General features: G+C 53.3%; 2 protein-coding genes across 5 annotated transcripts in view; one reads left to right on the top strand and one right to left on the bottom strand.

Annotated features, from left to right (window-relative positions):
• The window catches only part of LOC105303406 (low affinity immunoglobulin gamma Fc region receptor II-like), a 47402-nt gene that overhangs the window by 15711 nt on the left and 18953 nt on the right, over positions 1–12738 (top strand). The gene's annotated exons all lie outside the window — the stretch shown is intronic.
• Positions 122–6145, bottom strand: LOC105303404 (low affinity immunoglobulin gamma Fc region receptor III-B-like). Of its 2 annotated transcripts, none has more exons than XM_011377028.1 (5): positions 6007–6145; positions 5350–5370; positions 4803–5057; positions 2072–2326; positions 122–499 (listed from the first exon to the last, which is right to left on the bottom strand). In XM_011377028.1, exons 1-5 carry the CDS (start codon positions 6044–6046, stop codon positions 303–305), a joined length of 768 nt encoding a protein of 255 aa, XP_011375330.1. In that variant the 5' UTR covers positions 6047–6145; the 3' UTR covers positions 122–302. The 2 variants fall into 2 exon arrangements, with proteins under 2 accessions (XP_011375330.1, XP_011375329.1); XM_011377027.1 differs by having other exon boundaries at positions 4803–5060.

The following is a 12738-nucleotide window of genomic DNA, read 5'->3' on the forward strand; positions in this document are numbered from 1 at the left end:
CCCTTGGCTGGCTTAGTGGGGTACATACATGTGGAGCCCCTACACATGCGCCTGAAACTAACATAACATTGTATGTCAACTTTAATTTAAAATAAATTTAAAAAAAAACAGATTGAGCAATAAAAATATCACGATTAAGAAAACTATCACAAGACCATCCTTTCCATCTGAGACCAAGAGAAAATAGAGTTGGGTGAAGGACTCTGGGCCTGGACTCTGGCGTCACTTTCCTGCTGCTTCCAGCCATGAGCATTGGGGACGATGGGGCTGTGACTCCAGAGCGAGGTTCAGAGATGCTGCTTTTATTGCTTGTATGGGTCCTCAGGGCTCTTGCTCCATGTGACTTTGCCATACCTCTTGTTCCTTAGGGACTGTTGAAGGTCTCTCTGCACAGAGAAGTACAGCCCCGTGTCCACTGCAAACAGGAGTCCCATCGCCAGGCAGAAAGTGATTTGGGGCCACAGTGGAAAGAGTGGGGAGATGGAGGGAACTGCCGGACCTAAGGGGAGAGGCGGAACGTGAGAAAATGACAGCTGGTGAGGCAGAAATTTGTATCTACAGCCAGGTCCCCGTTGGGAAGCCTTCGTGACAGCTGCCAAGAGCCAGGGGCTAAGAGACAGGAGTCCTCTCACTACTCTGGCAGTCTGAGCAAAGCACAGCTCCCCAGAAACTCAGCAAGGGCATCCTCTGTCTGATGGACACGTGCCACCGGGAATAAGGAGCCAGGGACTCGCTGGGTTTTGTGTGAATTTACAGAAGTTGTCAAAGTTGCTGTGAGAACATTATTTCTTAATTCAGTAACTTTATCTTGTATCTCAAAATTATACTCACTGTTCTCACCCCATTTTGTTCATTGTCACTAAAGGAAATCTGAAAAGTTGAATCATTGAAATATGCTACTTATTTGCAGAAAATTGATACTATTTCTCTACAGAGGCCCAATGACTAATAACCCCAAAGGAAAGGAGGCGGGGCTTGTCTGTTCGCACCCTCTCTTAGCCCTTGACATTGTTATTCAAAAGCCGCTCCTTGGGGTGGTCTGTAAACTGTTAACATCAGGTGGAGTGGATTTTTAGTTTCAATTTTTTAACTCTTAAATTTGATTTAATTTCAAACTTTAAAAAAATTACCAGGATAGCATAAACTACTCTCATCTAGTCTTTACCTCCCTGTGCTGTTTGGGGTTTTACTTCATTTGCTTCATTATCTACTCTCTTTCCGCAACCGGTTGAGAGTCTTTTCTTTCCATTTAAATTGTAACAAAGTTATTTTATATACAAATTATGGCATCGTTTTGTTAAAATCTCAGAAGGTGTGTGTCTATCTTGCCGCTTCCTGCATGTAAATTGCTTACAATGCAGCCTCGTTCTGGGCACAGGTGGAATTCTGGTAAGGCAGGAAGGCCAGCCACCATGGGAGGTGGGGTGGGCTGCTGACCCTGAGGGGGTGCACCCCAGAAACTGGAGACGTTTCCTAGGTGACAGAATTTTACCACAGGACATTGGTGCCTGTCCAATTCTTTCATTCATCTAGTGGTTAAATAGACAGGCTTTGATCCTCTGGTGTGACCTTAGGGACAAATTGATTGCCACTCCCCCTTTTTTTTTTTTTTTACCTCAGTTACTTCATCTGTAGAGTCAGTGTTACCCCCCCTCCTTGTGGGGGGCCCCTGTGACCATCAAAGGAGGTGCATGTAGGGAAGCACTTAGCAGTGTCCAGCACACCGACGGGTGCCCGGTAGGTATCAGCAGGTCTTCGTACAGAAGAGGAAATTGAGGTTCAGAGACTCAGCGGATTAGCCACAGTCCCGCAGAACAAAGTGAGGGGCTCTTGCCAGGTTGGCTCTTGGTTAAGCCACAGATAAAGGCGGGCAAGCATGGCGGGGACACATGGCGCTGTGGGCGTGGTATGAATGGGCTAAGAAAGAAGAGGTGGCTTCTGCTCCTGCTGTCACACCGCAGAGTGAGCGGCCCCTCTGAGAGCCCCACGTAAGGAAGCCTGTGGGCTAGGCAGTGGGGGCCGACCCCCCATGTGCGGGGCTCTGGGCCGCGCAGGCCTGCACCTCGCTCACCTAGAACAGTGATGTTCGCAGCCTCCGAAGACACGTTGTGGGTCCCGATGATCCCCCTGCAGAAGTAGGAGCCTCCGTGTCTGCGCATGGCCTTTGGAATGTGGAATTTCGTGTTCTTGTAAGAAAACTGCTTGCCTCTGCCATCCTGGAAATACTGGACCTTCCGCACTGTAACGTTCTTCCAGCTGTGGCACTGCAGCGAGATGGGCTCCCCCTCCTGGAACACCCACTGAGGGGCCTGGAGCAGCAGCCAGGCTGAAGGACACAAAGGGACCGCAGACCCGGAAGGCCTGCTGATCAGCACAAAGCCTTGCGAAGGGGACACTCGCCGCCAGAGCCCACATGGTGGACAGCTGACTGGGCCCTGCACGAGGGCTCAAGCGACAACAAGACCTTTTGTCTAATGGGGAAGAGGAACAGGCACACACGATCAGAACCTAGGTTAGAGCGCGAGGCTAAGTGATGAGGTCAGTGAGAAGCCGGCCGCAGGGTTGAGTGCCACATGTGGATGTGCTCCACTCCCCCACGGGAGGAGAGGCAGACGGGAAGGGATGTGGAAGAGACTCCTGCAGCCAGTGAGGAATGAGGTCACTGGGCGGCCTCAGGAGTGAGCAAGTTCACTGTCAAAGCCAAGGAGGAGAAAGATAGGCAGCTGGTCAGTCCCTGGATGGCTGGTGCTTTCTGAAGGGCCACAGGGCCTCTGCGAGGCCGTCCTCATCACTGAGCATAGCTGTCACAAGAGAAAGTTCTTATAGCGTCAGGACACCTTCTCACAACTCTGTCGCCCAGTCACCAGGCTCCGCAGAGAGAGAACATGGAGTCCAGGTCGGGAGGCGGACCCAAGTCATTTCAAATGATACCGCAGACAAATTTCAGAGTGAGACGAAAAACGTTCATGGGACAACGTGAGGTTAAAGAGATAGAATGCAGAAAAACAAACAAACAGAAAACAGTATATACGCATAGGATATAAAAAAGAAAGTACAGGCACTTAAATATTAACGGTTTTCTCGGGGCGGGGGAGACTGAAGGTCATTTAAATTTTCTCCCCGTTACTTTTGAAATGGAATCCGAATGATTTTTATAAGAAAACAAAACAATGACATTTACTATTATTAAAAAAAAATCCGCTACCTTATGCTAAACAAAAATGGTAGAACACGAAGAAAATTCTCTACCAGGAAGACGTGCCAAACAGAAGGCAACCTCCGTTACTTATTAAGAGATACCGTTTATCAACAAAAGCCGTGCGCCTTATGACCGCCGGCTGCCTCAGCAGAGAGACGAGCCGTCACCAGCATGCCTGTGGGGCTGTAAAAGTACATAGTGTATTTATATGGTCTGCTGGCCTTCGGGGGACACTCTTGTCCTGGTCGGTAAACGTCTGCCTGTACGTTTGTTCCATGAATATTTTATTGGGTGCATACCAGGTGCTGTGCAGGCTGCGGACACCAGATGACTAAGGCACACAACCCCAACCTCAGAGAGTCTGTAGCTGAGACTCAGAAATAATCGCAGTGCAGCGTGGTAAGTGCTGCGCGGGCTGTGATCAGAGGACCGCAGGGCCAGAGAGGATGAGACCGAGACACTGCGCAAGCGCAAACGGCGTAAGGCAGGAGTGCGCCGGGGGAGGCGGCGAGCGGGGCGGTCTGCGCAAGCTCGGGAGTTTGCCCACGACCCCGCGGTCCTCGTTCACCGACTGAGCTGCTGAGCCAGTTTCTGGAGCCACGTTCCAGGCCCGCTAGGAATTCCTAGGTTTGATTTTGCTAGTGCTTCCTGTTGGTAATTCCCAATTTTATTTGGTTTTAGGTGGCATCTCTCACCAACTCGATAATAGACATTGCTCCTTGGAGCTTTGTAGCTTGAGGACCATGTCGGCTAGTGGCGTGGTCACCGGCAAAAGGGCCCTGGGGGCTGGTTGCAGGGGCCCGAGTTCCCGGAGCTCTGTTGCGGGTCCTTCTGCGCCAGGCCCCGCCCCTCCCCTTGTCCCGCCTGTGTCTGCCGTACCCGTGGGCCCCATGGAGTAGCGTCAGGTTTGCGAGGTGGCACCGCAGGTACCCTGACTCTAGTCTGTGCCTCCAGGGACATTAGGAAAGACTCCCCCCGCCCCATCACCACCACCTCCAAAACACTCCCCTGCCTGCCTCTGATGCCTGGGATCTCATTAGCAACACACAAAGGCTTTCATTCCGTGATCATGTGCGGGCCGAACGTGTATATGTCTCTGTTAGGAGAGAGATCATGTTGCTAAATTTCTGTGGAGGTGTGAGCCGGAGTGTGGCCTCCATGGCAGAGAGCGATAGATGTGACGCTAAGTCCGTAGGGTCCGCGTGGGGGGCAGCTTAGGGCTCCGTGTGTCTGGCGGTGAGAAGGAGGCCGGGGCGCTGAGACAGGCTCGTCAGTTTGCGCAGTAACTGGCACCGAGCCTCAGCATCACGCCCTGACCTCCGGACAGCCCTGTCTGTGTCGGCCATGCTCTGCGTGAGCGCCATTCCTGGAACTGGGCCGCCGGCCTCTGTGCCGGCCTCTGACGCTGCCTGCGGCCAGATGGTGGCGTGGACAATGGCTCTGACACTGCGGTGACCACAGACCCCCTCAGCCTAGTGCTCGCCCCCCCCCCCCCCCCCCCCCACCGGCTTCGTCTCTGGCTCTCCCCGAGTCTTTCTGGGCCTCCCGTGACAGTGACTTCCCTCAGTGTTGGGGACGTCCCTCTTCCCCTTCACCTACTCACCAGGGTGCACTTGGAGCTGCACAGGGTCGCTGAGCGTGGAGAGGCCCGTCTGGCACCTGTACTCTCCACTGTCCTCGACTTCGGCAGATGCGATGACGTAGCTGGAGGTCTGATTTGAGAGGCTGCTTCCATTGTGAAACCACTGTGTGGAATTGTCCCCATGGGGGTAGGCCCCCTGGCACATGAGGGTCACACTGTCATGCCTGAGCACCCTGTCCCATTGAGGATGCAAGGACACCACGGCCTTTGGGCGATCTTCTGAGGAGACAAGAGGGTGTGGGTGAGCGCAGGGAGATGAGCTGGGAGGCTCAGAGCCGGGGCAGTCACTGCGAAGTCACAGTGTGGGGCTCTGCCTTGCTCTGTGACTTGGTCTGAGAGCATCTTAGCTTGGGGGACAATTGACCGGAGAAGCATGGGGCCAAGCCCTACTGTGTCAGGGACATGCCCCCGGCAGCCACGACCAGCACTCCCCCCAGCGGACATTTGCCGCCGCCTGTGGCCGCCGTGCCCTCCGGCGCCTCGCTCCAGGACCCCGAAGCCAACTCACCGGGTTGCGGGCTGGCCAACACTGCAAGACAAAGAGAGAGACGGGTGCTGAGCAGAAGCGCAGATGACGGTGACCAGAGTGTAGACTGAGCCCCTCCTCCACCCCGACCGCCCTGGGCACCCGCGTCCTGGGACCTGGGACGCACAGAGGGGACAGCTCTGCCACTGCAGCCCTCTGGGCCCCGTGTCTGTGCCTCCTGTCCCACGTCCGCCCAGTTCCTGCTTCCAACCACGTCCTATGCTCCTTGGTCCTCGTTTGACCTCCCGAATTAAGGACAGGAGTTAAATTCCCTGAATAAAACCCTAGAAATAATCTGAGCCCGAGTCCCAAGAAGGGTGACGGGGGAAGTCTCAGAGGGGAATCCTGGGAAGTCACAGTGCAAGAGACAGACCTTAGGGACTGTGAAGTCCGTATCCTTCAGCGTACAGAGAGGGACACTGAGGCGGGGGGGGGGTGAAGTGACCGAGACGCCACAGTCCTCCTTTACCTCCCGATCACGCCCACCTCAGAGCCAGCTTTCTCCTGGTCTCCATGCCCCAGACGGCTGGTCCTAGAGGTGTGATAAGGGTCCCAGCCCTTGCTAGGGGCCCATCTCTGGCCTGAAAGGGTCTGTGCTGAGCCCAGGGCCTCCAGGGCTGCTCCCTTGCGGTGACTTACCTAGTAGCAGCAGGGCTGCGAGTGACAGCAGCTGCCACATGCTGTCTGCGAGAGTGGACAAGTCCCCACAGATGTCCAGAGCCCTGCAGTGATCTAGGCAAACTGAAAGGGGCCGCGAACAGCCTTCCCCTACACTCGCGCCCAGAGCTCGCCAAGTTCCTTTTCTGGGAGCGTCACCAATTCCTGAATCTTAATTAGAAGAGAGGCCTGATGGGCGGGGAGAGGGAGAAGGGCGAGGCGGGAGCTGGGGGTGCCCTGAGCATCTCCTGACAGAATCGGTATTCCCACCTTGTGGGTTTGGGTCCACCCGGCGACCGGAAGAGGACGGCCTGGCCCTGGGGTGACTCGGGAGGGAGGGCGTGCCCGGGGGGCCCCTGCTGCACCTCAGACCCGACCCCCCCACCCCCCGCGTCCGTGCAGCCCGGCCCGGCCCGTCCGCGCACAGAGAGCCCGCAGTCACACCCTCACACCGCCGTCGTCAGTGCCCCCCACTCCAGTGTCATCTCCACCAACGTTTTCTCTCAGAGTTCAAATTGCACAAGCCCCTTGGGTCTGAAATCCACGGGAGCCTCTAACTTCTTAGTGCGGGTTTGGTCACGAGATTCGCATCCTCTGTTAAAAGGAACCCAGGCAGCGGGGAGCAATGGGCCCTGGGGAAGGTCGAAAGGGACGCGGAAAAGGTGGCGGGGTGGGGACCTGGGCGTGGAAAGGTCCAGACAAAAGACAAGATCTAGGAGGCAGCAACACGGTTGACTTTTTAAACTTTCGCTAAAAGCTTTCGGCCCCTCGCGAGGAAAACCGCGAATGTACACGCCCTTCCCTATATTTTGAGAAGGTCCCGGCGATGCCACCCAGAGGTCCTGGGTTAGTGAAGCGTGCGAGACCACTCTGGGTCTAAGAGTCTTGAGCGAGAAAAAGGGGAACAGCGAGGGACAGGAAGGGGACGAGAGGGCAGAGCACCGATGACAGAAACTTGGCACACAGCAGCAACACAGCATGTACCAGGAAAGAATCGCTGACTGCGCAGGCAGGGGGGGGTGGGGCAGCAGCGGAGGGAACAGGGAAGCCCAGGGGCCCTGCGCCCAGGGAGAAGTCACCCTGCTGCGCGCTGTGGGAAAGCTCGGTGAGGTGGTCCAGGCACCAGCCATCTTTGCCAGAGCACTTTCGCGGCCGGAGTTGGGGACAGGAGCTTGACGACTTTTGGTTGAAGGCCACACAGAAATACAACAGCATTTTAACGCGTTGTATTAAAATGTGTTCGGAGGCACAGCGAGCCTTCGCCCTGGCCGCCCGGAACCTCCTTCCCCCGCCGGAAGCTTTGCTCCGTTCCTCCGTTTGGGACATGTTTCTTTACCCCCCCATTTTGGCTGCCTCCCTGTTTTCGTCCCTGTGTGTGAAGCAGAGCTGCCACGTCTCCTGGTCTCAGTAGAGCGGCTCTATGTAGTAGGTGTCCTGTGGGGCTCAGTGGCACAGACTCCCTGGGCACATGAGCCAGGTGCTTCGGGTGTGGCCCTGTGTGGGTCGTGTGTGCTCCTGTTGTCGCTGAGTCTTGGCTGCTGTTTGCACATCGATGGGAGATGTCGACCCTCAGGTGGACTGGTGGTGAGGACCGGCGTGACCACAGCGCAGGAGCAGTTGTGCAGGGGCTGACCCTACAGAGCAGGATTCACTTTAGGGAGCCTCTGGTGACTGTCCAGTCTGCCCTGTGGCTGTGTAGTTTGTGGAGGTGGTTAGGTGGTGCTCTGGTGTGGTCAGAAGCTGGCTACCAGGTGTGCGCATCCTGGGGCCTCTTGGGATGAACTGTTTTAGGTCAAGGCCGGCTGCTGCCTGTGCCCTGCCTGGGGCCACTTGGTATAAGCTACAGAGTGATCTGCAGAGGGTTGCCACTTGTGCTGGGTTTGGAGGCACCTGGGAGAGGCCAAGCCACGAACCGACACCGGCTGCCACTAGTGCCGGGCTCGCGGCTGCTCAGCAAGGGGTATGGAGCACCCTGAGGCCAGATACTTCTTGTGTGGGGTTTGTGGACCTCTGAGAGATTTTAGGAAGGCCTGCGTCATGAGCCAAGACGGGTCGTTTGCGTGGGGAAGCCATGGAAGTGGCTTGGGCGGCCGCATGTCGGGAGGGGTAGGATCTCAGGGAATCACCTGGGAGGGGCCAACGGCGTCAGGCAGGTTTGTGGATACTCAATGTGGCACTGCCTGTGCACGCATTCTGGGCGTGGTGAGTGCCCAACAAAGGGACAGTGGCTTCTGCCAGCACTTCTGCTCAGGAGAAAGCTGCCCCTCCATCCCTCGCCCTGAAGCCAGACAACTCAGTCCCCCTCTGTGTGTCCCTGGTGCCTTTCCAGCTGAAGCCACAGCGCAGGAGCTCAGAGCGAGCGAGTCTGTCAGTGGTAGGTCGGCGCACAGGCCTTTCAAGAGGAAAGTCTGTGACTCCTGCTGCCCTCCGTGTCACTCAGCCACCATCCGTGCTGGTTTTCACAGCTAGAGGTGGTGGGGACTTCCCGTCCCTGCACTGGGGCCCTGGGCCGGGAACCCCGGTGTGGAGACAGGACCTCTCACTCCTCCGGGGGTACTTCTGCCGCCAAGACATCCCTCCTGATTTTTAATGGCCACACGTAGGGGACCAGCCTGTCCTGTGTCTCCGCCTTCCTTCCAGTCTTTACATGGCTTCTTCTGTGTGTCCGTAGTTGTAGGACTCTGTTCAGCTAGACTTAAGGTGGTTCTCAACGATGGCTGTTCTCTAGTTTGGTTGTAATTTCGACGCCGTGAGAGGGGGCGAGCACAGCGTTTACCTACTCCGACATCTTGACCAGAAGCCAATCCCAATATTTTTGAGAAATGTGTGGAAAGGAAGAGCCAATGTTACTCCTTTGACTTTCTTGTACCCTGAGACGGCATGTTTGCTCAGACCCCTCTGGCTGAACGATCTGTCTTGATGAATGTCAGCTGGAGGAGAAACCCTCCCTCGCTTCTTTTTTCGAGAACCATCACTGGTGCACAAAGCAATGATCAGCTAAGGCCCATGGAGAGGCACAAAGAAATTTAATCGCCTTCTAAGGAAATAGTCTACTTGTTAATTTTAATAATAAAATATGATAACCTCTAAACTGTAAACGCAGCACACATCAAAATCATTTAATAGAAACATTCACCATTACATGTCTAGTCAAGTGAGGAAAAGAACTAGAAATGGAAACTGCCAGAAAAAAAGAAAAGGGAGAGAAAGGCTGAGAGTGGCACATCGGGACATTGAACGGGGGCCGGAGGTGGAGAAGAACCACATGGGGGGAACCGAGAAAGACGAAGATGCTGGGAAAGTAAAAAAGAGCAAGGAAGGTGCCCAGACTGACGGGGCCGGGTCTCACGCGCAGACGGAAGTGCGCGGCGTACAGTGCACACCCAGAGGCCCAGGGACAGACACACCAGAGACACATGCGAAGCGGTCATGGGAAAGACGAGAGAGCCACTCCCCAAACAGGAAGAGGGGCAGTTTACCACATGGTCAAGAAAACCACAGGGACTCAGAATCGATTTTGTGTGTGGCCTTAAGCCGCAGCCTCTGGCTGTGGTCATTAGGGTTACGTAGCCTGTCGATATACAAGAGCTTCCTGGAAATTTGATTCTATCTGCTGGTGTGACTTGCGAACGCCTCACCTTGTTATCTCACGCCAGGAAGCATGTAGACACCTCCGAACTTGTAAACACTTAAAGTTTCAGAAGAAGAGTGTCGGTGCTGTGTCATGAGAAAATTGTTGGCCGGGGAGGAAGGAGGCTCAGGGTTCGGTTTCCCCCCGACGGGTGCTGGCCGTCAGCCGCTGCTCATCCCCCAAGCTGTTTCCTCATCTGTAAGGGGGGTGACGGGCCACGTGGCGCCGACTCTTTCCATCTCTAGTGTTCTGTAGCTCCGAGTGCTGACCTCTGGTGGAAACTTCTAGACATTGCACGATGCAGTGGCTGTCGGCCACTGCAAACTTCCAGAGCCCAGGGAATTTTCTAGCAGAGCTAGCAAATGAGTGGCTCTGAGATTCGAAGTTAATTATAAAAACCGAACTGGCGCTTTCACTCACGTGCAAGCTGGTCAGAACCTACCGGGAAGATCGAGGGTGGCCCCGAAGAGACGCACGAGTCCTGAGAAGGGAAGGGGCCGTTCGGGACTGGGTTTCCGTCCGCGCCGTCCCTTTGGAGACAGGGGCGGTGGGGAGACACCGCCAAGGTCTGCGCAGAGTCCAGAACTGCAACTGGAGGCTCGGTCCTCGTCCCCCTCACCAACTTTTGTTGTCAGTGTTGTTGTCGCTTAAACAATTTTTGTTTGCAAATACAGACGCCATCTATAATACATCCCTGCTGTTAAGAAAGTGAAGCATTTGGCAGTAAAGGCGAGAATGACGTTGCACGACTTCTCCCCCCACCCCCATCTTCACACCCCTCCTCAGGGATAGCCACCGAGAAGTGTGTCGTGTCCTTCTAGAACCTTCCCCACACGCCCACATTCACGTAAACACATACCTACCTATACATATGTGTATTTTGTTCTTTTTTGTTGTTATTGTTTCCATATTACATGATTTCTCTGCAACTTGATTCCTTAAAAATCACTCCACATACGCAGAGGCACACAAACACACAGACCGCTCAACGTTTTTCAGTTTTTATTTTAATTGGAGAAAATACTTAACTGCTAAAAATGTTTTTGAGGACTATGTGGAAAGGAAGAGCCAGTGTAACTTTTTTGACTTCCTCGAACCCCCAGAAGACTCAGGTCACTGTCCGCACCGAAGAGGGGCCTTCTCCCGTGCAGAGGGCGCCCGGCCACAGACACTGCTCCCCTTCATTGCTAACGGAACGCCTCCCTGTTCCCTTACGGTGGCCGTGAGCTTTAGAGAGGGCTGAGCATTTCCCAGCCCAGGAGGTAAATTTCGGTCAAAGTCAGCCGTTCTCAAATTTGAGCTGTGCCAGAATCAACCAGAAGGCTTGTTGAATGCACCTGGTGGGTGGGCCTCACAGAGTTTCTGATTCCGGTGGGGCTGGAGAGTCTGCAAATGTCCAGGTGATGCTGGTGCTGCTGGTCTAGGACCACACCTGAGAGCCAGTTCTCTTGCGTGATCGACTTAGGACAGAACACGTGACACAGTTTTGGACGATGAATCTTCAGGGGCACATGAAGTAATGAGTTCTCTGCCAGTTTGGGGGCACGGTGATGGGTACGGCTGTGATGCTGGGAGCGGCCGCATCTTGCTTCTATGAGGGAAGCGGCTGACATACCGACGATGGCAAAGCAAAGAGAGGGAAGGCCTGGGCTCCCAGTGGCATTATGGAGCTATTGATTAACCAACCCCAGGACTGCCCTATCTTCAGACAGCTTGACATGTGAGATCGATAAACTATTTCTTCTTGTTTAAGCCAAGAAGAGTGGAATTTTCTGGCACTTGCTGCAGAAAGGCACCTAACTGATACGCACCCCTCTCTCACAGCCCGGGGGGACTCCAGCTGCCGTGGCTGCGGAACGATTTACCTAAAGCCAGATGTTGGGTGTTTTCAGGTTCATTTTCATTTCCATTATTTTCAATAGCACTGCAAAGGGAAACAGTATTTTCTTAAAAATGTATTTTGGCATATTTCCAAAGGCCATTTTCCCAGAAGTGAGATTACAATGTCATAGGTATGTACATTTCTAAGCTTTTGCTAGTATTTTCACATTTCTTTCCAAAAGAATTGTTTGGCTTTACACTCCATTCGGACGTTTATGAGAATCCATTTAATGGCATTTTCTTTGTTAATCTTAGGTAGAACGCAGTAGCTGAGAAATGGGGTCTCCCATTTTATTTGCATTTCTTTGATTATTAGTGTGTCAGGTCATTTCTCAGGTATTTATTTACTAGTTGCGTTTCCTCTTTCCTATTTCTGTTAGGTGAAAAGCATAGTGTCTGCACACTTAGACGGTTAATGTTTGTTTAAACAAATGTTTTTGCATGTCTTTGTGGATTTCCTGGCCCTTGCCTACCATCAGGACTCTACGCTTTCCTCATTAATTCCTTGTATAATGAAAATATGTCTTTTGGGGGAGGGTGTAATTTTTTTAAAGCTTTTTTTTTCTAGTTTGCAGTTGGTAGTTTATTTTGCTCTGAATTTTGTTTTGTATTATTCAGAAATTTAAAAGTTTTATGAGGATTTTTTTTCCCCCTAACCTTAGAAATCTTTCTTCCTTCAGAGGACTTAACGAATACTGAGTTCCGTTACGTTCCAGGGTTTCTACAGCCGGATTCTGGCAGCCCGCTCTGTGGTTCTCCCGAAGTGTGTTTGCACGCCCTGGGAGGAGTGGGCTGCCTAACAGCTTGCCTTATAAGAGGAGCTTATCAACACCTCCAAGTCCCTGCCTCTTGGCTCCCTACTTTAAAAAACAAACAAACAAACAAAAAACTGTGGTAAAACCACATGGCATGTAATTTATCATCTTGACCATTTATAAGCGTACAGTTCGTGGCACTGCCTAGTCACATTGCCGTGCGGCAGACCCCAAGAAGCTTTTTACGTTGCAAAACCGAAACTGTGCCCCTAAACACAAAGTTCCCTTCTCCCGTCTGACAGCCACCTTTGTAGGTTCTGTCTCTATGGCTTCGACTACTTTGGATACTTCCTGTGAGTGGAATCACAGTATTCGTCCTCTGTGACAGGCTTATTCTGCTTAGGATAAGTCCTCGAGGTGCGTCCATGTGTAGCGTGTGGGAGGATG

This window comes from Pteropus vampyrus, unplaced genomic scaffold (assembly GCF_000151845.1).
Source record: "Pteropus vampyrus isolate Shadow unplaced genomic scaffold, Pvam_2.0 Scaffold304, whole genome shotgun sequence".
Lineage (NCBI taxonomy): Eukaryota > Metazoa > Chordata > Mammalia > Chiroptera > Pteropodidae > Pteropus > Pteropus vampyrus.